The sequence below is a fragment of the Equus przewalskii genome, chromosome 18 (assembly GCF_037783145.1).
Source record: "Equus przewalskii isolate Varuska chromosome 18, EquPr2, whole genome shotgun sequence".
Taxonomy (NCBI): Eukaryota; Metazoa; Chordata; class Mammalia; order Perissodactyla; family Equidae; genus Equus; species Equus przewalskii.
In genome coordinates this window covers 20,058,098-20,085,232 of record NC_091848.1, presented here as the reverse complement: position 1 = coordinate 20,085,232, position 27,135 = coordinate 20,058,098, and the positions used below count along the sequence as shown (strand labels likewise).

Below are 27,135 nucleotides of genomic sequence, written 5' to 3'. Positions count from 1 at the left end.
TTTTCTTATAAAATCAGTAGATTATGACTACATTTGGAAATTCATACTAGAATTAAGGAGTTTAGTCTTATTATTTTGAGAAAATATAAAACAATGGTTTTCTGCCTCCTTGCTAACCTAGGATTAACAAAAATAAGAATCACCTAAAAACATACATGGTTCTTAGCATAACCACAAAATTATTGTAGTGACAGATTAAATGGACTTAATTGGCTTACAAAATGCACTAAAAAAGTCATTCCATACTTACCAACACGAGGAATGGAGTCTACTGTTGGTAGTCAAAATTAGTTACCCAACTATACTAAACGTACAACGGACTGATTCTACTTTTTTTCTTCCTGCTAAAACTCTATATGTAGTTGCGTAAAATTAAGTCAGAAAATGTCCTTCTGGCTCCTGTCACTTTATGCCAACTAGTGCGGCTGTAATATTAACATCTCTAAAACCAAGCAAAAGGAAGAGTGCTGCAAGAAAGGGAAGTGCGGACCCCTAATCAAGTGGGATACTTGAATGAAAGAGGCTTATTTAAAAACTAACAGCCCAATTTGGGAAACTCCTAATCAATTCTAAACTCTTGTGAATTTTAGAACCTTGATGTTTACACCTTTTGTGAAATATGCCTCTTGACTAGGGCTAGCAAGCAGCATGTATACAGGTAGAAATGTGTGCAAATACACACACATCTATTTTACCAATTAGGAAGAAGAGAGAATGAAATTCATTTCAAATGCCGAATTCAAGAATCTAGTACCATGAACCTCCTGGCACTATAGCCTTTTCCAAATGGCTGGAGCAATGATTAAATTTTAACCAAAGAATTTTCTTAATGTCTCCACTGCCATTAAAAACAAGGCATGCCAACTCTGACTTTATAAATCTAAAATACAGTGCTCTGCAAATTTCTGTAATATCAGAGCCTGAAGCATTGAATTGTGACATCTCTTTTTTTCCGTACTAACCTTCTGAGGTAGAGTTACCAATCCAATTCTATCAGGACCATAGTTACCTTGAGCTAAACCCTATATATCTTTTCAGAAAGTCAAAATAACTTTTAAGAGAAAAGAAAAAAGGCTTCCCAGGCCATAGCACATAAGATACATTTACGATTTTTAATGTAATAAAAAATAAAAATGGTTTGTGTTTATATTTTACAAAACAGCCCAGCTGTATTACTCTCTGTCACCAAGAATTAATATGAGGACCCTGTCAATGCTGAATCTTATAGTTCAGCCTTCACAATCCCATTCTTGGTGAAGAGTGAATTCTCCCATGGTATGCACAATATACTCTCACAACTTTGTCTTCTGTTAGTGCCCCATGTGAGCAGGATGGATATGAAGAATGTAATTTGTTCAAGCAACTCCTCCCTGTTCTGTCCCCTCCCTCCACATTCCCCTCTTCTCAAAAACATCTTAAGTATGAAATTTGTTTTTAAATAGTAGAAGCACCACAATCCATCAATGCCACAAATGGTCTTTAAACTGAAATATTTTAGTGATGTCTTGGACATCAAAATCAATTTTTCTAAGGTGGATTCTGAGTGTGTGGGTCCAGCCCAGGTCTGCAGTTTATGCAGACATAGAAACAAAAGGAACTTATTCAGAAAAAGTTAACCTGCTGGCTTTAAAATAATGCTGGAAATTAAATGCTTTCAAAGAGTTGGCAAGCATGGGCTATTGGTCAGAATATGAATTAAACAGATTACAAAATCATTAAGAAAGAAATCCCAGTTTATGTGCTGTGAAATATCTATGGTGCCTTTAAAACAGACTCCTCATAATTTTTTTATAATGCCACATCACTCAATTTTTGATGGAAAAAAGAATACAGATGGACTGTTTTACCTATGTGAAAATCACCAATAAATTTAAAATAAAATCCAAGATGGTATATACATTCTAATCAAGTCATTGATTATTTTCCTGGTTAATAAGAACTACACTTTACACAAAATACTTTATCAGCAGCTGTTTTCATCAAAAAACCAATAGTCATAATTTCACAGTTGAAAAAGTTACACATTAAAATATTTTACAATTCATTGTATATTCACCAGGTTCTCATTTCCTAAAGGGCTTGTAATATAAAGGAGAGTAGAAGGGAAAACCTCAAAGTTGATTACTTTGACAGTAAGTTTTACACAGGACACTAAGAACCACCAAAAGCTGAGGTTCTGTCATAAAATAGCAATCAAATTCCATTCTTCTTTAAAAAATCCAATTAGAAACATCTTTTTTAAAAAACCAAATTCCACAATATGATTAACAGATTTCAAATTAACAGCAGTCTAAAAGTCTTCAAAATAAATGATTTTGTATAGCTGAGAATATGATCAAAACTTAAAACCATGATTTTCAAACAGTTGATTATTTCTTGCTGGAATGTGTTTAAATTTTTTTTACTTCCTTTAAACCTGCTTTTCTTTTTTTCTCTAAAATAGTCATTGAAGGAAATATTGCTCAAATGACCAAATGAAATTGTAGAGCCAATGGTCACTTATACCATATTCAATGACAAGGATGGTTTTCCATAGAAACTGACCAATCGGAATTGACCTCTGATCCGGAAATACTTGGAAGCAGCTATATTATCACTGAGTTGAAGCATATCCTAGTCACCCCATGTAGCATTTAATTCAAGTTTTGATTCTTTACCTTCTGAACACTACCTGTCCCTTTTTTCTTATTTTTAATGTTGTTTGCTTACACTCTGCTTGGATTTATTTAAAATTTGCTTTTAGCTAGATCATTTAATACATATTCTTATAAAACTTGTCTATACTTCAAACAGAATTAATCTGGTTGTAACTCTTGAAGATAAACATAAATGATGAAATACGCTATGTGGCGTGTGTTTTAATGGTGGAGAGGTCCCAAGGGAAGGGGACTATCTGGACTGATGCGAAAAATGCAAAGAATTGTGTAAATTTTGTGCAAGGAAGCTCAAAGCTTTTTTGGCACTTGGGTAAAACACGGGTCTCTGTTAAAACTTCTCAGTTTCCACCATCAAAGTTTCAGATTTGTACCATTTCACTGAGTTTTTCTGTAATCAATCCCTGACATACAAAAGACTGGGATGTTAGTATGTATTAACTAAATATATCTAAAAGACACAAAATGTTAATCATGAATTTTTAATAAGTTATGAAATCTTCTATATCTGCAAAAGAATCTATCTGGTTTTCTGCTTAAGACAGAGTTTAAATTCTTCTTAACTATCCCCCAAGACAGTTTAGAGAAGTTCCCCTAATCCTCAAATTTATTTTTCTTGTTGGCAATATTATATACATGCTTTAGTGAAGTACCTAAATCTTCAATAATTATGCCCTTTAAGGGTTCTAAAATAACCAAATATTAAGAGTATTTGTATTAGAGTCCCTTGTTCACTATTCAAGACTTCTACTATAGGTAACTGATTTCATAAATGAAGAGTTTTTAAGTGATGCTGTTTTTCTAGAGTATACAATGTGCACTCTTTATAAAGTTGAATTCCAATAATATGCCTAATCTAGAAAACTGTCATTAAATTATTGCACTTCTCCTGGTGTGGCACCTGGACATTTGCTAAAGCTATTTCCTAGGGCATTAATGATTCATTTCAAATACTGAGTAAAATACCTGATTCTAGACTGATGACTAGCATTAGCCCCTACAGCTTGGGTTAATGTTTTTCAAAATGTTTAAGAATGTACCCTTTGCTCAAATGCAATTTAATAAAGTTGGACAGTGAGCCCTGACCACTTGGAAATTGGACATGATCTTAAAATGGTTTAAGGTCCTCTTTTTCTTATTGAGATATTGGATAAATAGCCTACAAGGTAACAAGTTCCTGGTTTCTATCCCCCATATTATAAAGTAGCATTCATGAGCATACCTCGGTAGAGCGCTTGAGCAATCAGGAAGATACTCTAAGTTGTGTTAATTTGGTAACTATTTCATATGATGGAGGCATTCTCAACTATAAAAGAGGATGGAAGATGGGGGATTCATGTGGAAACAGAAAGAAATGAAAGGAAAGAGGATAAACTTTCATCTGTTTTCCATAAATAGCTATACACTAGTTATTGGTATAAATGGGACAGTGCCTGAGCCTCACCCACAGACCAAGAGAAAAGCTGACCATGCTGCTACAAACAATAAAAAGTTTGGGGTGCAAAACAATGCATGACTATGGGACAGATCAGGTAAATAAAGAATATATATTAATGATAGGTTCTATAATATAAATAGCCTTTAATAAAAAAAATAATCTTTTTAATAACATTAATACTCACTTCTATTTTCTGGAAAACATGCATGAAAAATGTATTCAATTCAATTGCAAAAGGAGAAAAAAAAAAATCAACCTAAGATGAATACTGTACAATTCTAGAGCAAGAACTATTCCTGCTCATTCTTTCTCTATGATGATTATTTTACTTTGTGGGAGCCCAGAATTTCCCTGGGAAATAAGAATCAGATTCTTGTAAATACTGTCCAGAAAAAAACCCAAAAATGCCACCTTATAACAGGTCTCATTTGTGACTGCTTCCAAAACTTTGCAGATAAGATCCCAAATTGTCAAAAGGTTTGATTTATTAAAAGGAAAAGTCTCTGGTGAAATCTTAAGAGTCCCTTCCACCCCAAGCATGTTTCTTCATTAAACAAGGAGTCAAAAAACCCACTTCAAACTATAAATTGAACAGCAATGGAAAAATAAGAAATTTTCATTCTTTTCCAATCTTAACGTAAATTTAACAGTAAACTCCAGTTTACTTGGACCTAATGCAATAATAGACTTTGTTGTGTCCACATTTCAAAACGGAACATTTGCAAGACAAAAAAAGAACATCATTCTTTTTCCTTCTCCATCATTTCTATATATTTTGGGGTTTTTTTGTTTCATTTTTTAAAAAAAGATACAAACAATCTTCAAAGTTTACCTTTTTGGACTTAAGGCATAACATGAAATTGCGCATTATTCTAAAGCTTAATTTTGAAATGAACTAGTTTAGTGCTATCAAACCCTGTTTGCGTTTACATTATTTAAATTATATAGTATTTTATTTCTGTTCTTGCTGTAAATTCTAATGCTGTTCATGGATTGTGCAATTCCTATGCAATCAGTCTGTGCCTGTTGACAGTTATTAACAGTGCAGTAGAGAATCCAGATATTGAGCTTTCCGTTTCGTAGTTATCATTTCAGTTCAAAGCATGCTGCTTAATTGTGTGGAAGATCCAATCCATTTTTGTTGTCCATCCACCATGGTGTGCATCATTCATTTGTTTCATGAAATATTCCAAAGCCTCTTGCTCAGTTTTATCTAAAGCTAAGGTCTTTCGAATGTATGCAATATCATCAAAAGATTGTAGTTCTGGCATTCCAGAGCCAAGCATCATTGAGAAAAGATTTATGAAGAGATTGGCATGCTGCCGAATAGCTAGATAAGCCTTGTAACACATCTCCTGAAACCTACAAGTAATGAGAATAGTTTGGTCAGTATGGAGCAAATGCATTCATACTGAGTCTCTGCTCAAATGTCACACGATTACAGAGGGCTTCCTGGACAAACCTAGAAAAAAATCGCATCTTCTCCCCATTCCCCTTACCAACACTTTCTCTTTCCTTTACCCCACACTAGGATGTGAACTCCGTGAGTCCATGAGGACTTTGTTTACTGCTTTATCACCAGCACCTAAATTAATACCTGGTACCTTAGGAGTTTAATAAGGATTTATTAAATGTATGAATTGGTCCATACTAAAGACTTTAGGGTTTAGGCAGGGCCAGGACTGAGTTATAGATAAAACAGAATTTTATAAAAGCTTTTTAAAAGTACTCTACAGTTTAAGATAGACTAGTGACATACCATAAGGTGGCAAGAAAAATTACAAATAAACATGGTAATTATAGTTGACTGAATTCCTGGAATTAAAAAATGTTGTCTTAAGCACTATACATTATTTGTCATTACAGAGAAGGTGGAGCCCAACTATTCAAACAGCAAAAGCACTAAATAAAAACTTTTAATGTATTATGAAGTTTAAGGATCACTTTGTTTTTAGGCCTTACTTGACTACATAAATTAAATTGGTTTTTCTTTCCATTTCCTTTGCAGCATTATACAATAAGTAAGTAAAAATAAATATACTGAAACATTCAGTTTACGCTACAATGTTAATATAACATCTATTATTTTAAATTGCTTGAAAAATATCAATTGTTTTTGATAGAGCAGTAAGAACTCTATTTGTACTTTCAATTTCTTGAGCTTACCTCTCAAATTCTCTTGTCTTTGTGCATTCCTGGGCTCCTTTACTAATCACTATTAAGAAATCTTGTGTCAAAACAAATGGCACACGTTCTCGTTTATAACCAAATTTTTTCTTCTTGTGATCCAAAAAGTGTCCAAAGTCTATATGAAACAGCTTTCAGAAATAAGAAATTATGTTATAATCTGACAAATGCAGAAATACAATATCCTGAATTAATACATTTAAGAACGCCAAAACATTTTAAAAAGAGAAAGCTATTACTTGTCCATCATCTTTCACCATGATGTTACTATTGTGACGATCTCCAATTCCCAAAATGAAGGTAGCGACACAATATCCAGCACACGAACGTGTAAACAGATCAATGGCTGCATCATATCTACAAAGAAGAAATAAACACCTCATAAGTAGTGTGGAAATAAAGAGTGATCCAGTCCAAACTGGGAAAAGATGGTCACAGACTGTATCAAAACAATGAAAACAATCACTGACATTAAGAGGAAGAAGTAATTTTGTCAAAGATCTGAGGAATTTTGAGATTGTAAACTTTTCAAGGGTTTCTAAGGAAATTTCTAGATATTCTCTGACAAAAGCATAATTCTTAATATAGTGAAAAAATACTTAACATGTCATTAAATTTTTTCTAATTGTGAAGTAAAATTTTGAACGTGCAATGTTATTTTAAAAAAGAATAAGCAATAAGAAAAACACATTTGAATACCTAAGTTGAATATACATGATTTCACCAAATTATAAGCAATTCTGATCATTTAAACACAATAATCTCAAATATTTCAAAGGTTGAACGTATTTTTTTCCAAAGTAGGTACAATTGTCTTCCCTGGTTTAACTCAGAGAAATATACACAACCACTAAAACACTAACAAAAACTTAGATTAACATAGGCAGAAAACTCACATTTCTCCTTTGTTCTTGTCTTTGAGCCACTGGTGTAGCGTGTGGCTGTTGAACTGAAGTGCACCCTTCAAGCCGCCTTTGCACTGAATTTGCATAATAGTGTGAGAATTTCTCACCACCTCAATAAGTCCCACGCAGTCACCAATTGACAGACAACCGTAAGGTAACATTCTAAAAAAGGATCAAGATATTTGCAATTAAATGATGGAACTTTGAAATAGCAAATATTTTAATAGGCTAATACAGGAATATTCTATTTGCAAATCTGCCATGCGTGACATTTACCCCCTTAACCTAATTTTAATTTCCTCTTATTATAATGACAAACATTCCTAGAAAAATCCTCAAAATTATCTGCCATCATTTATTATAACCTTCAATTGAAAAACTATTTATGTATCAGAAAAGCATTATGAAAATTATTGTGGCAATTAAAATTTTATAAACATTTATGACTTTAAAAATACAGGTGAATTTAAAGATGTTTAACTGACATTTAACTAATGCTTTAGGGCAGCAGTTCTCAAATTTCTGGTCTCAGGACTCCTTTTGCTCTTTTAAAAATTACTGAAGACACCAAAGAGCTTTTATTTATGTGAGTCACATCTATTGATATTAGAAATTAAAACTGAGAAAATAAAAAATTAAAATATTAATTCATTTAAAGATAAACTCATATAGTAAATAAATAACATCTTTTATGAAACAAAAAACTCTATATTAACAAAAACATAGATGTCTGGCTTAATAGTACTGAGCTGGATTCTCATATATGCTTCTATATTCATACTAATGCAATGTTTTAATTGAAGCATATGAAGAAAATCTGGCCCCACACAAATCCGTAGTTGAAAAAGGAGGAGTATTGTAACAGCCTTTTCAGTTAATTGTAGATATTTTCCTTGATACTATTCCAAAAGTTGATGAGAGAATTTCTCAAGTTGCAATATCAAATATGAAACCATATCAATAAACTTTTCATACTCTGTTACATTAAAATAGATTTGTCTATCTTGCCTCTGAATAGAACTTTTACCTCTCCATGACTTTATAACATCTTGTATTGGTCATCCAGATGGTATTAGTTCACTGAGTTATGGAGATGTTTCAAATGTTGATACTTTTCATTATACCAATGAAAAAATCACAATTATTAATATTACCACTGATCTCATCAGAAAAGTCTTTCCTTTGGGGGCAAGCTGTTATGCTCACAGCAGTGGATACAAGTTTTGCAAAATTCTAATTTTTGCGTGAAAGGTCAAATTTTATCACTGAAAACAAATATTGTCAGTTATTCTACTTGAAGAGAGAAGCTCATATTGTTCATTTTCAAGAAAATGCTGCCAAATACCCATGTCTGGTTAACTAGAGCTTGTCTATTATTTATTAAGTAAAAAAGGGTGTTCTCTGAAAAAAGCAGTTAGTTCATCTCACAACTCAAATAACACACAAATGTTCTTCCTTGACACAACCATACTTTGATAAACAGCAGAAGTGCTTTATGGGTACTTTCTATTCATCACAGAATATTAAAAATGATGTAGTCACTGGTGGAGATGTGAGGATTTAGAGACAATAAAAAAAGAACCTAACACTCCAACTGGCACGGAAATACTAAGGTATGGTCTGTCACGGTCTGTTGTTCTCATAAGCTACTGTACATTCTTTCCACCTTTCCTTTACTTCTTAAATTCCTAAGAGTGATAGCCTACACTTGGTTTCATTTCCTCACGTAATTCCTTGTAGCCTAACTTCTATGTCTACCACTCTACTGACTCAGTTCTTAAAGCTAATCATGAATCATCAAACCCAAGGGCTTTTCCACAGTCCTTATGCTCTTAAACCCCCTGAAGCACCAGACACTATAAATTGTTTGTGAATCTCTCCCCTCTTGGGTCCTGTGCATCACTTACTCCGGTCCTCCTACCCTTTGAACATTTCTCTTAACGGAATCTTTTCTTCTACCTGCCCTGGTAAATACAGGAATTTCTTAAGGTTATATTCCTGCCCATTCTCTCTTATTTTACATTTTAATTTTATTACTGTTGAACATGCTCATAGTTTAAAGAGTCATATAGTCCTATAAGGCTTGTTATTTAAAAAAAACCAAGCAGAGTTATAATAAACCTGAATCTAAGTTTTGCCAAGTACAAATAAAAATGCTATGATTTTACTTAAATTAGCTTTTTATTTAAACTTTAAATAAAGCTTTTTATTTAAATTTAAAAGAAAAAATATTTAGATAATATCATAAGACTTAAAAAACTTTCCAAAGATCCAACTTACTTTCCAATGACCCAGCTAAACTTTAGATGGTTTTTTGCACAGCCGCTGATTTACAATTAAATATTGTAATTACCAGAGTTATACAGTTAAGTCATTTTCTCTACTCTGCCTAGTTCTGCCTTCTCTTTTGTACTCTACTCTCCTAGGGGTGGTGGTAGTGGCACATGATCTCTCATGACACAGGAAATTATACCAAAAAAGAAAACAATTTGTAGTAACCTTAATTGTTTTCGAAAAGCAGCAGGAATTAAGCAAAGAATTAGGAGTTAAGAGTTTGAAGTTGATGACTTAATTTTGTGCCTTAGTAGTTACTTGAGATGTTCATTTTTCTTCCTTGTAATAAAAGGGTTCAACAACATTTGTCACCAATATATTTTTATATACTAGCTGCTATTAATCTCTAAAAGGCATACGAATAAACCCTAATCCACTCTGCTGCTGCAGCTAGAGTCGACTCCTATGCTCACTTACAAACAAAAATACTTTAGGAGGGAGGGGCCTTTGTCTGAATAATTCTGGATTTGCAAGGAGACAGTAAGAGAGGGAAAAACTATTAGAAACAAAAATGACTTGGAAACTTGGAGATAATACTGATAATTGTGGAGGGTGGGCAGAAACCAACAGAATGACAAAAACTTTAAGATTAGCTGCTTTCATAAATTTTGCTGCAAAATTGATTCACGATTAGAGGATTTATGAAGTTTTAGAATTAGAAAGTTTATATTATGAAACTTTCCTTTTAAACTCTCAACTTCTAAATGAACACAGGAGCCTTTTGTGTCTCCTCGGTCCTCTTCCTAAACAGTGGCACTCTGGAGGCAGCAGGAGAGTCCCTGTTACCAGTTTATCAGAGAGCTCTTCTGACCTGGCTGAATCTCGTCAGCCAAGGAAGAGGAGGACAAATGAAAGTACCACAGTGTAATCAACTAGTGTCAATTACTACTCCGTACATTCTTTATAGATATATGCCTCTATATGCTTTATAATGAATATTTATTAAGAGTTTATTTTCAGGATAACTTTCAACATACATGTTGCTTTACAGGTTACCTACCGAAGATCAAGACCTTGATTTTGCCAGATATTTTCCATAATGCGAATAATCTGAAGTGTTAGCATATCTTGCCGTAAATCTGAAAATCAAATAATATATACCACCACTTAATGCCACAAATACAAATTTGGGTTATCATGTCATCACATTGTTCTTAAACAGAAAATAAATAGAGCTATAGTTACTCTTCAAAATAATCTATAAGGAAGCAATATTCTGATTCTTTAATCCATTTCTGAAGTATCTGCATAAACACATTCGTATAACAATGTAGGATAAGCCAGCATGTATTTCACAAAAATTTTAAATTAAAAATTTTAAAGTACTCAGTTTTCTGAATCCTTACATTTGAACATGTTTATGTTAAAATATTGGGATTAACAGAATTCAGTGCTAAAATGTCATTTTCCAATGGAAAACCATCAATGATACATTTTTTAGTATATAAAAACGTATTCCCCCCAGCCTGTTCTCCAAGTGAATTAGGACCTTCGTTTATGTGATTCCTTAGCAGACTACACTTTTCCTTTGTACCACGGTTCTAATTTTACTTTTGTAATTATTTGTTTAATGTCTCCCTTCTCCCTGCTAGACTGTAAGCTCTAAGAGGGCAGGGATTCTGTTTTGTGTATTCTTACAACCCCAGGGCCTAGCACATCAAATATTTATGGATACTCACACAGCTAAGCAAATAATAGTTAGAAAGTGATTTCAGACCTGATTCTAAACCTAGTACTTCTTTTCTTTTCAATAATTATACATACATATTCTAAAGGTTAAGACATCTGCCTAATATTGTATATTTTACCACATGCGTATTCCTTAAATGGCTTTCAATAGTCTTTGTGGTTCATAAATATCCTGTCTATAAAAAGATAGCTAAATTCATGCATCATAAGTTCATTAATACTCTTCCTTACCATCACCATTTTTAAAGATGATCTCATTGTTCTGAAAGAGTAACTCTGACATGATGTCTGGGTTCTCCCAATTCAACCACAGCGGCCTCTTGGCAGAGGACATAATTCGACACTCTTCAAGCCTTTAAAATAGTTAAAAACTTCACTAGGCATCTTAGCTTTGTTATTCTTTTTGCCTTCAAATTTCTTTTATATATACATATACAGTATAGCTTTTTGAAGTGTTATAAAAATTTTAAACTTTCTCCTCAGTTTTATTTATGAATTCATTTCTCCAAGGGAGTATAAATAAAAAATAAACATTAAGCTTAAAAATTTTTTACATAACAGCATATGAATTTTCAATAAATATTGGGACATATCATTAGTTTTACAGATAATACGCTCCATTTCTTATCATATGATACCAAAAGTTTTGGCCATAGAAAATTTTAAACTCTAGGGGCCAGCCCCATGACAGAGTGGTTAGCTTTGGTGGCCCAGGGTTTCACTGGTTTGAATCCTGGATGCAGACATGGCACCGTTCATCAAGCCACGCTGAGGTGGCATCCCACATGCCACAACTAGAAGGACCCACAACTAAAAATACACAACTATATACCAGGGGGCTTTGGGGAGAAAAAGGAAAAAAATACAATCTTTAAAGAAAATTTTAAACTCTATTATTAAAGTAGTAAAAACTCATTCTGAATAAATGTAGTTCCGAACTTACGAACACTTTAATACTCTAATTTTGCATGTAGGAGAATGGGAGAGGGAAGCATATATGATTGGACATTCTAATTATAATAGACATTTTGACTTTTCTCCAGATTTTCTCCAGAAAGAGTACTTGTTTAAATAATAAAACTTCCAATAAAGTACCTTACCTGAGATTTCCTAGTTGATGAGCAGGGTTTAGAGGAGACAGAAAGCCCTGCAGAGCATCCATGAAATCTGGTCGCCGCATCTGCTCAACTAAAAACTTCATCTGTACCTGATAAATAAGCAGAATCGTGATTAGAAACTGATTTCATAAAAGGTAAAACTAACTGCTAATCTCTCTTACACACTGGAAGCTTAGTGTTGGGCAGTCTTGGAATCCATATTCTGGATTGGCTCTATTCTAATCAGAAGGATTCCTGTAACACAGAGCAGCGCCACTCAGGCAGAGAGGCAAGAGGGACAGCACTGTGCACCTTCCTGTGAGAAGAAGTGCATGCTGACAGTGGCAATGTTTTGGCTGCAGAGCAAGGCTTGGTCAACTATGGCCTGCAGGCCAGCTGCCAGTTTTTGTAAATCAAATTGTACTGGAATACCACCACGCCCACTCATTTAGATACTGGTTGTTTTCACACTAGAATAGTGGAGTTGAGTAGTTACAACAGAGATTGCATAACCTGCAAAGTCTAAAATATTTACTATCTGGCCTTTCAAGAAAAAGTCTGCTGACCTTTGTTGTAGAGGAAAAACTTTGGAGACATCATGTTAGCTTAGTTTAATAACCTTACTTTTAAGCTTTTCAGAAAACACCACATTCACTCTTCCTCTGTTGGGTTTTTACCTCTTTTAAGATCTGGTGAGGCTAAAAGAAACTGCTGGGAAAAGGACTTGTAAAAACATTTGATACACTGAGTCTCACATTATACTCAGGTTTTAGTATATAGTAAAAAAACATCCTTTTTAAATCAATTCAAGCCAGAGCCCAGACTGCTGAGCTATCATGTAATAACTGCCATTTTATTTTAGCAAACCTCCGTCTATGGAAAACATAAAATGCGAGTGGAGAAATAAAAGAGGTTAGGGACTAGGAATTCATAATGAATTAATTTTCATGCTACAATTTGAGTAATGAAATTTTTTTTTCCCTACTATGTCTAAGTGACTAGCTAGACAATCTAGTCCTCACTGACTAGGGCAGCTCTTGCTCACATAAAGGCATTTCTTTTTCTATCGCTATCAACCCTGGTGTTAGCACAGGGCTTCCTGCACTTTATCATTGTTATGATAAAACATGAAACCACACAAAGTAACTACATTTGTTCCTAGGACTGCAAGTTTAGTTCCCTAACACAATCCTATTTAAGCCAACAGTGATCTGAGTAATGAATTTCATGTTTCTAATTCATCCACTGTATCATAGCCAATCCGTGATATGAAAATTCCAGCTTAGAAGAAATGCCTATATTTACAAATTGAACTAACATCTACTTTCTTGTTTCTTACCTCAGTTACAATACAAATACAATCAATTTTATTTTTTCAAAGTGATCTAGCCCCCTCTTGCTCACAATTCCAGCATCAGAAACAGAACGATTATTTTCAAATACAGATTAATAACCTATATTTGAACTTATATATCAAAACTTCAATAAAATCAACTCACATACTGTATGACATTTAGATTAATATAGTAACTTTCTTTTAAATGTTTTTCTTTTCTTCAAGCAACATTAATAAGATGTTGGAAAAATGTATTCAGTACTGCTAATTTACATTCTCCCTCCTTTGGGGACTAAATAAACTAGGATTTTGTTTTTTCGTCTCACTACAGGTGAGGAGTGATCTCACTTTTTACTGTTGGATGTGGTGGACTGAATAAAGGATCAGGAGCAGGAAAAGGTCATGAGAAACCTTTCCATCTGATCTTCCTCAGTTACACCAAGCCAGACTGCAGATGACCAGAGCACGTGATATATTCACTGTGTGACTAAGAGTCCATTCAAACTTAGGATGTAAAAACTGATTTCTTTCCACTCAATTTCAGGGTCATTACTAAAAGAATAAATGACACACAATAAGGAAAAATCATTTTTAAAACTTAGGGCTATATAAAAGAGAAAGGAAGGGAAAGAGGAGGGAGCTAACATTGATTGGGCTCCTCTGTGTTCTAGGGACTGTGACAGGCGCTCTGCGTATCTCATGTCATTTGATTCTCACAGTAACCCTACGAAGAAAGTATTATTCTCACTTTATACGTAAGGAAAACAAATCTCAAGAGACTAAATAATGTGTCTAACATCACAAAGTTCAGAGGCAGTGGAGCTTGGATTCAAATCCTAATCTGCTTGATTCTAAGGCCCATAATCAGCAAATATATTGAGCTCTCAAATAAATCCTGCCCCACTGCAATGGAGAGAGTCTCAAAAACAAACTAGAGTCACATACCTTTTGTGTTTCATCCTTCTTCTCTTGTTTGAGAATGTCAGTTAAGTTAATGAGCTTTTCCATAGCCTCAACTTGCCGATTCAGGTGCTTTAAATACATTCCACATGCACGACAATAGGACTCCAAAAGCAGGCCAAACCTCTGACTGACTGTTTTATTGTGCATCTCAGACCTAAAAGAACAGTGCAAGATTAAAAAATAAATAGTCTTAAATGAGTTATACAGACACTCTTTTTTAAGAAAATCCATTTTCTAAATCCAATAAATGTTATAATCACACTAACAACAAAATGATTTAAAACCTATCATTTAGAAGTAAAACAATCAAACATTTCAGGTAATTCTTGGAAATGTAAATTTAATAAACTAGCTTTTAGGTTTATTTCAACTACTTTTCATTCACTAATCTCAGCACAAGATACAGGAACATGAAAAAAAGGAAATTAGGTACAAAAAATAATAAAATGAATAGGGAGGGAGCAAAGAGCTCAGTGAGTACTATTTGACTCTCCTGGCATACTTGTCCCTTTTCTATGCTGTCTCTGAATTCAAGTTAATTTAAACCTAGCTTCTAGTTTCCACTTTGGACTTCTTTTAGCATTTAAAAAATCATATTACAGATCTGTTTCTAAATTTAGAAAAAATGTATGGTTTATGACTCCAACTGTGAGTAATACATATATATCAAATTCTGTAAAAATACTTTTTATTCTTTTCTTTTTTTAAAAGATTTTATTTCTCCTTTTTCTCCCCAAAGCCCCCTGGTACATAGTTGTGTATTTTCAGTTGTGGGTCCTTCTAGTTGTGGCATATGGGATGCCGCCTAAGCATGGCTTGATGAGCGGTGCCATGTCTGCACCCAGGATTCGAACCGGCGAAACCCTGGGTCACTGAAGCGGAGTGCGTGAACTTAACCATCTGGCCACGGGGCCGGCCCCAATAGTTTTCATTCTTAATTAGCTTGTTTTCTAGTAGGAAACTTGGGATTTTGTCATTACTGTTCTGAATTCCAAGGTGACATTTTTTTTATTTTGGGATATTTTAATCCACACACACAGTGAAATCAACTGCAACATTAATCTGGACCTAGGAAATTTTACTTTGCTTAAAGTAGATTCAAAATCTTTAAAAGTATTCCAGCTCTCATTCCTGTATAAAATTCAGTTTTGAATTTTACTGCTTATTTAATGTTAAAGAAAAAAGCTGAGGGAAACATCACTGGTACAATATACTTTCAGTATGGGAAACTCCCAAATAAAAACAACAGCTTATAAGTAAACATATTTATACATCTATAAAGAAAATGAGTAATATATATTTAAAGAGTTAAGTGGGAAAATAATTTGACTTACTTTAAATGCCAAAAGAAAAAGTGCCCAATCCTTTGATTAGTCAATGCTTTCTTGAGTAAAAATCTCACAAGCAGGTTATCCAAATACTGTTCATATTTTAGGACCTATGTGATCAAAAACAAACATAAAAACAACTCCACATCAATTGGGGTCAGTTTCTGCATGGTTGGATTTAAAGAAATTTTTTAGAAAGAAAGATACTACTGGTAATAAGACTGATTGTTAAAAAAGCATAAAACCAGTCAATACACTAGGCTTTGGAAGTTGCAGGATTTTAAATAAACCACTATTTTTTTACTTGACATTATTTTACCTGCACTAGCTGAATTAAGTACTGAGAAAGTTTGTCATCTGTTAAATATTTTTCCAAGCATCGAACAGCAAAACCGCGAACCATAGGGTCTGGGTAATTGCAGTCCAGAAGCTCCATAGCCTGTTCAGGTTTGATTGGAGGCCAATCTTTTACCAAGCAGTACATCTGTGTTCGAAAAAGATAATAAATCATATTTAAAAAGGAAAGAGAGTTGTGAATGAACCCTCTAAGAAACTGTTTTAATTTCTTATTTTAAAATTGGTTTCGATAAAAGCCCCCCTTATGAATTTACTACTTAACATGTTCAGTTCTAATTAATTTTATCAGGAGGGGGCGGAGCAAAATGGCGGGGTGAACTAATTAATTTTATCAATGGAAGTGGTGTGAACAATATTCTTCTCTACTATATTACCATTATTAATTAATTTAAAACACAGTCTATTTCATCTCTTATACTTATGCAGACTTTCTGAGAGAAAACAATTTGAGTGACATACCAAATTTGTGCAACAGCCACTCAGTAATCTCAAACACGCATTTACCTGAGCTACTTCATCTCTAGAATTCCACTTAACGGACAGAAGCAATTTGGGCAGAATTTCAGGGATAGTTACACAATAGTGTCTGTGTGGAAAAGACAAAACAAAATAAAAAACATTCTTGTGTGTTATCAAAAGGCCTGGATATCTAAAATTCCAAATATGCAATCTTTAAGAGGTTCCAAACACTTTTAAAATGTCTTACCATTACCAGCCTTCTTTAAAATCAAAAGAAATCAGCATTTAACACTACAGGTGCATACATATGTACATATATACTTAGACACAGTTATAATGGCATGAAAGACCAAAGGAAAATCCAAATGAAGGTCAGATAGGAAAATTTACGAATTTATGTTATAATGGTATATAGCTCCTATTATTCACCTACTTATTCACCATGAACCACGAAGACAGTCACCACTTCTACCGTGGTCACTGGGAAAAATTTGTTTTAATGAACTTTCTGCAGAAATGTACTGCAACTGCTTTATTTAAATAAACTAGTATACACCTACAAGTTGTAGGATAATTTCTTCATAAGTGAAAATAAGGTATTACACTACTACTTTGAGGAAGTATTAAAAAAAGGAAAAATGAAAGGAATGCCTAAAAATTGAAATATCTAGACCAATTAAATCTATCTAAAGCTACTGGGTACTTTTTTTGGATCTTGTGTTTAAAAAACAAACAAAAAACCCCCAAATCCTAAAAAAAGTTGTATCAGGGATTTAGAATTTTAAAAAAGCCTTCAATGTGCAAGGTTAGTACCAATGAAGCATGATTTTCTAGAAATATTGATCTATATAGCCAGTTTTGAAAAGGATAATGTTTATAATAATAAAAAAAGTCATGTAAATTATGCGTTCTTTACTCTAATAGTATGGTAGAAACATGGCAAGATCAGCCGAAGTCACTTCTTTCTTCTGTAATAGAGGAAAGAAAGAGTCTCCACCTTAAAACTTACCTGTGGCTCCACAGAAAATCTTTCTCTTGCTCAGTGATTTCAGATAGAGGATCTCGCGTACAAATTGCTCGTAGTTGTTCTTTATCATTTTCTCTTAATTCATTGTCTCTAGCTAGTCTGTTACTCTGTAAAATAAAGTAACATCTTATATGATTTTCTTTGCCATATTTTCCCCCTTGGATTCATGAGTGATCTACAAAAAAAGAAAATGAATTGTCGATAAACCTTACATTGCTTAACTGTTACTCAACAGTTTATCTTACTGCAAGACTTTATTTTCAGGATGGGGAAGAACCAACTTAAGACAAATCCAATAACTTACTTGGTTAACATTACCACCAACCACAGAACAGTAACCGCCAAAGTTAGTCAGGGATAAGACCAGATTGGGATACTAGGGGGTAGTAGAGAATAATTTACTTTTCTTCCCGATGAGGCCCCTTCCTAGTATACTATTAACTAATCTGCTAATGTTTCTGGAATAAGAAATAGTAAAATAATAAAATAAACATGTAAATTCTTTCATAATCCTTGCCTGAATATATCCTTATAATCACTGCAAGGCTTTCAAATTTAAAAAGTAAAATTAAGGGAAAAAAGGAAAGGAAACAGCCCCATTAAAACACTGTAGACTGAATGTTAGGAAACTAAAAAAGCAAACACCATAACTTTTAGTATAATTCAAGATTCCAAGTAATGTATTTATTCCCTTTAAATATAGGTATATTAATTGTATAATGAATAATTATGAATGCATATTAATGTATTATGCAAAACAAATACACACTCCTCAGAATTGGTTACACATATCCCTAATGGCTAAAAGCAGACATCCATGCTACTTGCTGTTTATACATTTAAACAGTTAATTTATCCAACAGCATAAAGAAATATTACTGGCACATATTCATTCAAATATTTATTAAAACATGTACTGGGTGCCTTGTCCTGTTCTTACTGTTGGGGTCATAAAATAGTAAAATATCTTGCACTAACAGGGCCTCCATTATAGTGGAAAATTAAATGAACAAATAAGAAAAATATGGGAGAGCTGACAGAAATACTCTGGGTGATGTGACAGAGAATGACTCAATGGCTACTTTAGACTGGCTGTCCAGAAATGGCCTCTGAGAAGGTAATATTTAATTTGTGACCCAAATGACAAAAAGAACCTTCCACGCTAAGATCAGAGAAAAGACTGTTGGAGATAGAGGAAACAGTGAAAGTGCCCCAAGGAGAGAACAAGTCTGGTGGGAAGGAGGAACAGGAGGAAGGCCAGTGAGTCTGAAGCCCAGCAGATGAGGGAGAGAAGTGAGTGACAGGAGGTCATGCGCAGGGCATGTAAAATTTGCAGGTCAAGGTAAAAGGTTTGGATTTTATTTTTAGCGAAAAGTATTTAAAGGACGAATACCATGATGTAATTTGTTTCATAAAGATTATTCTGGCTCCTCTGTGGAAGGAGAGAGACCAGTTAGTGAGGAGACTACTGCTATAGTTCACCTAAGAGATAATAAATACTTAATCCTTAATTCACCAGAAAAAGTAGTCATGATCATTTACCATCTGGGTCCAATGGACTCCATTCTTTTATATTATTTCCTTATTTTTATCTGTTCATATTAGTAATATAAAATAATCTAGAGAATAAAGTGATGGTAAAAAACAATTTCATTAGACATCTTAATAAAGAATTTAAACATAGTAAAACCAAATTTATAATCCAAAACGGGCAATATCCTTTGACTGAAACTAACTGCTTGCTCACCAACCATCATTTATGAGCAAGAAACACATCCACCTTGTAAATATTGATTCCAGATTTCAAATGCATATCTAATAAGTTCTAGCTTATCATTACTTCTGGTTTTTGTTCTCATACTTGCATTGTCAAAATGCAATGCTTTTGAAAACTTTCATGCTCACAATTTTGTTGAAGAGAGGATAGCCATCTTCTTTGCTTCATAACTGCAAAACATTTCTATTTTTATACTTATAGATATCAATCAGAATAATCAATCCAAGGATCTTTAAAATTTCTACATCACCTTTTTCCTTCCAGTTATCTTTTATACACACCTGCCTGCAGCATTTATCCACTTAGAAAGTGTATCAAGTAAGTTTTGGTGCACAACATCATACAAGATGGAAAGAATATGGCAAAAGATAAGGTGTGGTCCAGATTCTTATAAAAAAATATTGTGTGATGAAGTCATCCCTGTTGAATGACTAACTGAATGTGAATACCATATTTCCTTTTTCTCCTTGGAAATATATTGTCCACTCATTGTTTTTTGAGTTTAAGGAAATTCACTTAGGATATTTTCATCTGACATTTCACTTATATGATCAATTTCACCATCATCATTAGAGTCTGGAGTAGTGGTTCTCAACTAGGGTGAGTGTGTCTTCTCTACCTCCCAGGGACCTTTGATATTTTTTGGACACATTTTTGATTGTCACAACTTGGGTGGTGGCGCTACTGGAACCTAGTGGGTAGAGGCCAGGGATGCTGCTAAACATCCTGTAATGCACAGGATAGCCCCTACAAACAAAGAATTATTTGGCCCAAAATGGCAACAGTGTTGAAGTTGAGAAGCCTAAAAAATAACAGCAACAAAAAACTACAAAGACACTGTTTGCAGGCTTCTTTATACCTCCGGAAAGATGATGCAAGACACTGGGCAATGCAATAAGAAGACTGAAGGATGATGTAATAATGATGATTTATTTCATAAAATAAATCTACCCTTTTATATTTTCATATTACTTTAGTCTTTTTTTTAGCACAGTTGGAAGTAATTAATAAATAATGATAAAATAGTGAATTGCTTTAAGATACAGGAAAACTATGATCCCTTAATGTATCTTAGATTTATGAAAGTTTTCAACAGACCCAATGGTAATTGAAATAATTAGTTTTATTCTATTATAAAAGTAAACAAATTTTCCTTTTATTTTGGAAGAAAAAGAAGAAAAAAGTTGTAAAATATCAATCCTTATAACGATTTAGAACAGCTCAAAAAAGAAACTCAAAAGCTAAAACTGGCTTCAACAGACTCTGATGGCAAACTGAGTTCCATGTGAATGTATGAATAAAATAGGAGACAAATGAATTTTCAAGTGACTTGAGTCTGGTAACTCAGTTCACAGGTATAACTAATTGGATAGGGTTATGAACATTTCATGGGCATGCTCACCAGTATTTTAATCCCAATTTCAAAATTAAGGAATTCCTCTTCAGTCATAACAGAATGGTAAAAAGTAAGAGGCTCAAACTTATTAAACAGTGACACCAGATAAGTTATTTAAACTCCTGAAGCCTGTTTCCTTACTGATAAAATAGGGATCATAATAGTACCTACCTTCATAGAGACTGCTTTTAAGATTAAATGAGAAAATAATGTGAAAAGTGATTGGCATGGCATTTGGTACACAGTAAGCACTTGATAAATGTTAACAATATCATCAACAAGGAATTAAACTTAAAGACCAGTGGCTACATTTTTCAAGAATGAGAATCCCTTTTTAACGTCAAAAAAGTTAATTCTACTTTTAGTATCTGATAGAATTTGATAATGATTTTAAATTAATTTTTACTTATCAAAATACCTTCTATATATCTTTGAAAGTAAATAAACAAGGTTATTATTACTCAGTTTACAAAAGGGACTGGTAAACTCCTTACGGAGCACACAGTTCTAAACTGAGCTGTAAATAAAGTTCCTTAATGCAGGATTCCAGATGCCCCTGGGTGCTACTGTTACTGGGGTAAGCTTATTCCAGGACCTCTTGGGCCCACATTCATTGGATGGTCTATGTATAACCTACAACCAGGCCAAAGAAAAAGTGGTAAATTTGGAAATTGGGGAAAAGACACCAAAGAAGAAAAATATCCTCTTCTCTTAGCATTGACACCTTTGCTCTTGAGAAATAACCAAGAGTTAATGGTCCCTGAACCCAGTTACATTGTGCTTCCAAAGTTATGGTCAAGCTCAGATAACTAGATCAATATTTAAACTCCATTTCACATATATTCTTTTCTAGTGGATCGAGACTATGGTGGTAAACCTATTTCCTCTGCTTCCAAGCTCAACTAACAACATATTTATACTTTGGTTTCAACTTCAAGGTTACCAGCTTGGAGAGGTCTTTCCAGAACCTAATATATTAGCCTTTCCCCTCAACCCTCAGGTAGTCATTCTTGGCACACTATTGTTTTTTCCTTCATGGCACTTATCATGATTTATAATCTTATACTTCTGCTTTTTACCATTTTAATATCTATTTTCATCATTAGATTGTATATTTCATGGGGGTCTCGTTAGGTCAAAACTCTATTTCCTAGTACCTATCATACAATAAATACATATGTATAGTCAGCATTCAATAAATATTTGTTAGATGAAGGCAGGCTAGGGCTCTGAATAGACTAAAAAGAAGCAGAGCTGCAGTAAAAATGTCAGCACGTAGAGAATTTTATAATATGGCAATACTGTTGTAGAGTCTACAGTATCTATGCCAGTCTAACTAAAACACATGAAACCTTTTCCAAACAAAGAGCATGTAACCAAATCCACTGATTATGACTAATACTTAAGAAAACTCAGTGATTTGCCTTACCAGTCCTGCATGGGAATAACTAAATCCTGCTTCTCGGGATACAGACCAATTGGCATGCTCTTCAATCACTGACATATCTGGAAACTTTACCACACTGCTGAACCAGTCAAACTCCAACTCTAAGCATGGAGTTTCCTAAGAGATGGAATAAAAGTGATTATATATATTGTGCTTGACTGTCATAAAAAAAAAATCTAACTTATGATAATAAAAAGCTTACTTTATTTGGATTTGACCCAGTAACACCAATAGGGTTCAGCAAATCTTCTAGTCCATGAGGTACTGGCCAAAGATTCAAAGCCATTTTTCCAGATACTAGAGTATCTGTGTAATCAAACAAGTTTATATTTCCCCAGGCCAATGGACAATGTTCCTTAAAAAACAAACAGAAAAATATTCACCACTCTATGGATTATAAAATGCATTTCAAAACACTTTTCTTTCCCAGAAAGAATTCAACAAGTGTCTGTATAATGATGTCCATAACAAACCACATTAATTTTTTCAAAGTAAAAGTACTTTCTTTTTTTCTCATGTGAAATTACATGTATTTTCTTTAATTATAAGTAGGAAATATGAACCGAATCAAGCAAGGCAGATATGTGCATGGAGTCACTGAACAGATATTTGTGTGTAGTCACTTTGCATGTATCAATTGTATCAATACGAACTCAGGACCATACTTACTCACCCATCAGAAATAAATTCCGTAAGCTCTCCCAAAGTATTCTTCTATGATATTTATTAAATATTTAAAAACGTTTCATTAATTTTTTTTGCTGAGGAAGATTTGCCCTGAGCTAACATATGCTGCCAATCTTCCTCTTTTTGTCTGTGAGCTGCCACCACAGCATGGGCGCTAACAGATGAGTGGTGTAACTCTGCACCTGGGAAACCAAATGTGCACCACCAAAGCGGAGCTTGCTGAACTTAACCACTAGGCCACCAGAGATGGCCCTATTAATTTTGTTTAAATAAAAAGAAAAATAATATCCCTTCCTTGATAAAAATTCAATCAGCAGTATAACTGGGAGTTTTTAGAGATAAATATAATTACTTCTGAAATACTTTACCTCTTTAGCACCCTTTCTGCCTTTAACAGAACAAATGGAAAGGCAAAGTCGAGCAGCACGAGGAAGATCAGGAATGTATATATCGTAATTCAGCCATTCATTCCATCTATGTAAAATTTTAAAGAAAAAAAGAATTTACCAAAAGAAAGCTTTATCTAGAGATATAAATGACTCCTATAAATCATCAAGAAAAAGATAAATCAAATGAAAAACAGGGCAGAGATTGATGGAACAGATACTTCACAAGATCATATCCAAATGACCAATAGACATGAAAAACTAGTCAATATCATTTGTCATCCAGAAAACACAAAATAAAATCTTATAGAGATATCACTATACAAGAGAATGGCTAAACCTATAAAGACTGATGATACCCAGGAGTGGTAAGGATGTGTAGTAACAGGAAATCTCATACACTGCTAGTGGAGGCGTAATTTGTACAACCAATTTGGAAAAGCATAATCTACTAAAACTGACCCATGACTCAGTTCCACCTCTAGGTATAAAACCACAAATATTTGCACATTTGTGCACAGAATGCTAATAGAATTATTTACATTATCCCCAAACTTCAAATAACCCAAACGTCCAACAGGAGAACAGATAAACTATTGTATATTCATATAATGGAATACTATACAGCAATGGGAATGGACACTAGTTACTTACAATATGGATGAAATCTTACAAACATAATATTGAATGAAAGAAGCTAGACACAAAATAATATCTACTCCTTGAGTCTGTTTATATAAAATTCAAAAGCAGCCAAAACTATCCAATAGTGTTAGAAGTCAGGATGGTAGCTGACTTCTTTGGGCAGGACAGAAGGATAATGGATTGGGAGGGGGCATGAGGAGGGGCTTTTGGAATGCTGAAAAATGTTCTCGACCAGCATAGTGGTTGCACGGGTATTCACTGTGTGATAATTCACTGAACTGTACACTTATGATTTGTATACTTTTATGCATTTGTGCTACACTTCAGTAAAAAAAACATTTAAAACAAATTAGCTTATAGAAAAGGCAAACAGAAAAGGGAAACTAAATGAGATAAAATAACACTTCCTATTATGATTACAATTATATTTAATTACTTTTAAATATGATGCAGTTTTATTCAGAAGAATCCATTAATTTAAATGTCAGTATATAAATAAAATGAAGGATATGTAAGGAGAAAGTACTTAAATTTCAGAATAACTACTTCACAAGAGGTAATAAAACTTGACATTCATAATAAGAATAAAAAGTTGCTATCAAAAGTGACGATAAAAAAATTTTTATGATAAATTGCTTCAATTTACTCCATATTACATGTGAAATTATGTCTATATTCAGTGGATATATTTTCAAAGAGCCAAGTACACTAAATAGTTTTTTAAAAAAATTACAGCAATGGTTAACAATATGGACTCAGAAGTCAGACTACCTGGAGTAGAATCTTGTTTCTATTATTTTACTAGATATGTGACCTTTGCTTTGTCTGTTTTCTTATCTGTGAAATGGGACTACTAATAGCACTTACTCTCATAAAGTTGATGTGAAGATTAAATGAGACAAAATAAATAAAGTAATTAGAGAAGTAATTGGTCCACAGTAAAAGCTCAAGTGCTAGATACTAACTTTGAAAACTTTTCAAATGGCTTCTTCATAATTCTATTTTTCGATAATAAATAAAACAAGACAACAATAAAATGGTAAAAAATTCTATTTTTAATTAGCTTAACTAAGGTATAAAACTTTATCAGTAAAACAAGTTATACTTATTCTAGTATCTTTGCTTGATTACAGACAAAGATAAACAGAAATATATGGTCCAATTATACAGGGAAGACATATTTAAAATGGAGGAACTTATTAGCAAGAAGGAATTCTAAAGGGGAAAGAAATAATAAATGCAGGGAGAAGAAATACTGTTGGACTAGATAAGTCCACCGTAATTTAAGAAAAATTAAAGATACATGTACTTAAATGTATTTAAACGTACCTAGGACTTTTTATTAGTTCAAAATCTTTAGAATTGCTCTAATTGGTGGGAAATTTTCTACACACTTTCTGAGAAAGCTATGTCCTATGACTGTAGTTGTTTAGTACTATGCAAACTGAATAAAACATGTTTCTCTCTTGTAAAGTCTATACAAGTGCATGTGCACTCACACACACACAATTAAGTTCTTTATTTTTAGGCAATGGTTTTGTGTGTGTGTGTGTATATATATATAAACAGTCCAAATTGATTCTGATTTTGGAAAATAACTGGCAACATTTTTATGAAGAAATCATAATGTATCTAATTTATCTAGCATATGGAAAGCACAGATTTAGAACAATCCATCTCAGTAAGAATTTTTAAAATAAATACTTCTTTATCTTTCTAAGAACTTCATATTCTTTTATCTCATTTTTTGGGGTAAATACAGAAAAGTCAAAAATTTACTTAAATCTTCACACTACTACCATAGGGATTTAGACTAGAGAATTCTTGAAAAGATAATCAAATATAAGTCCTTTCTAAATAGCTGGTTTAATTTACTAAAATTTTGACATTTTAATCTCACATTATTAAATAAATTTACCTTTTACTTTTATAAAGCTAGTCTACTTTTAGTACTTCAAACAACTAGGATAAATCTACCCAATATTATTTGGAGGTCTTTCCTTGGGGTTTGTTGAACTCCTTAGATTGTTGGTTTTACAGTTTTCACCAACTCTGGAAGATTTCTGGTCATTATTTCCTCAAATATTGTGTTTCTGTTCCTTCCACAACCACCCAGTCAACCTGTGACAGATATGCAGTACGAGTGCGAAAGAAACTTGTTGTTCTAACAAAAATTTCAAAAGATCCTGGGGCTGTATGTTGCCACAGCATAACTTCTAACCTGAATGATGGACTTTCTGACCTACAATAGTTCAGGTGGGTGAGGAACTATTCTTTCCCTTCCTCTCGGGAGAGAAGGCTACCCTCTCTTTGAATTTCACCCAGGCTCTAGAAGGGTGGCCACCTCAATTAACTTAATTACAACACCAGAACTTTTTCTTGACTCTTCTAGAACTCAGTCTAAATTCATTATGAAATTTTCTTCTGGAGGATTCACTAGTTAGCTCTATTTCTAGACTACGAAGTCTATCTTTAGTCTTTGATACCAATTTAAATTCTCTTAAAATATTGCTATTATATTCAGGGGTAGACTCTCATTCCCAAATGATCCTACAGAGAGAGGCAAAGAAATGGCAGGATGGCAAGTTTGTTGGATTATACTACCTTTTATTTCTTCATTGTATCTAGACAGTAATAATTTTAAATGCTCCCCATAATCCCCTTCCCCCTAAGAAATTGATTTGTTCCCAAAGACTCTTCATTTGAATGTCATAAACATCTATTCTCGGGAGTGATGTGAAGGAAACTGCCTCAGAGTAGTCCGGCTCTGCAGTTGACTGCCAACTCTCACTTCTAAATGTAAATGAAAATGGAGATAAAAGAATAAAAAGTCAATTTTATGGAATGTGGGGAATCAATGGCACAAAACTGTAACCACATTCTGTTCTCTCCTTGATACAATGGGAAGAGAGAATCAGAAAAACCCTTCCAATAAAATTTTAGAGAGAATCAATAAAGTCATCCTGTGATTGATACTCATTTGACAGGAAGTCTTTATGTTCTATATGTAAATGCCTAGTAAT

The 27,135-nt window shown here is 33.4% G+C and overlaps 1 protein-coding gene across 1 annotated transcript in view; it reads right to left on the bottom strand.

The window, feature by feature from the left end:
* Window positions 1-1,093: 1,093 nt before the first annotated feature.
* PIK3CA (phosphatidylinositol-4,5-bisphosphate 3-kinase catalytic subunit alpha) overlaps window positions 1,094-27,135 on the bottom strand; it is a 72,837-nt gene continuing 46,795 nt past the window's right edge. Inside the window, exons 7-21 of the mRNA XM_070583169.1 lie at window positions 23,450-23,555; window positions 22,597-22,749; window positions 22,377-22,511; window positions 17,757-17,881; window positions 16,793-16,874; window positions 16,251-16,415; window positions 15,938-16,041; window positions 14,586-14,757; window positions 12,308-12,414; window positions 11,439-11,560; window positions 10,519-10,597; window positions 7,176-7,346; window positions 6,519-6,636; window positions 6,259-6,410; window positions 1,094-5,454 (exon numbers count right to left, since the gene is read on the bottom strand). Of these exons, the coding sequence (XP_070439270.1) occupies window positions 5,184-5,454; window positions 6,259-6,410; window positions 6,519-6,636; window positions 7,176-7,346; window positions 10,519-10,597; window positions 11,439-11,560; window positions 12,308-12,414; window positions 14,586-14,757; window positions 15,938-16,041; window positions 16,251-16,415; window positions 16,793-16,874; window positions 17,757-17,881; window positions 22,377-22,511; window positions 22,597-22,749; window positions 23,450-23,555 (2,062 nt within the window). The 3' untranslated portion in view covers window positions 1,094-5,183. The remainder of the gene's footprint in view (window positions 5,455-6,258; window positions 6,411-6,518; window positions 6,637-7,175; window positions 7,347-10,518; window positions 10,598-11,438; window positions 11,561-12,307; window positions 12,415-14,585; window positions 14,758-15,937; window positions 16,042-16,250; window positions 16,416-16,792; window positions 16,875-17,756; window positions 17,882-22,376; window positions 22,512-22,596; window positions 22,750-23,449; window positions 23,556-27,135) is intronic.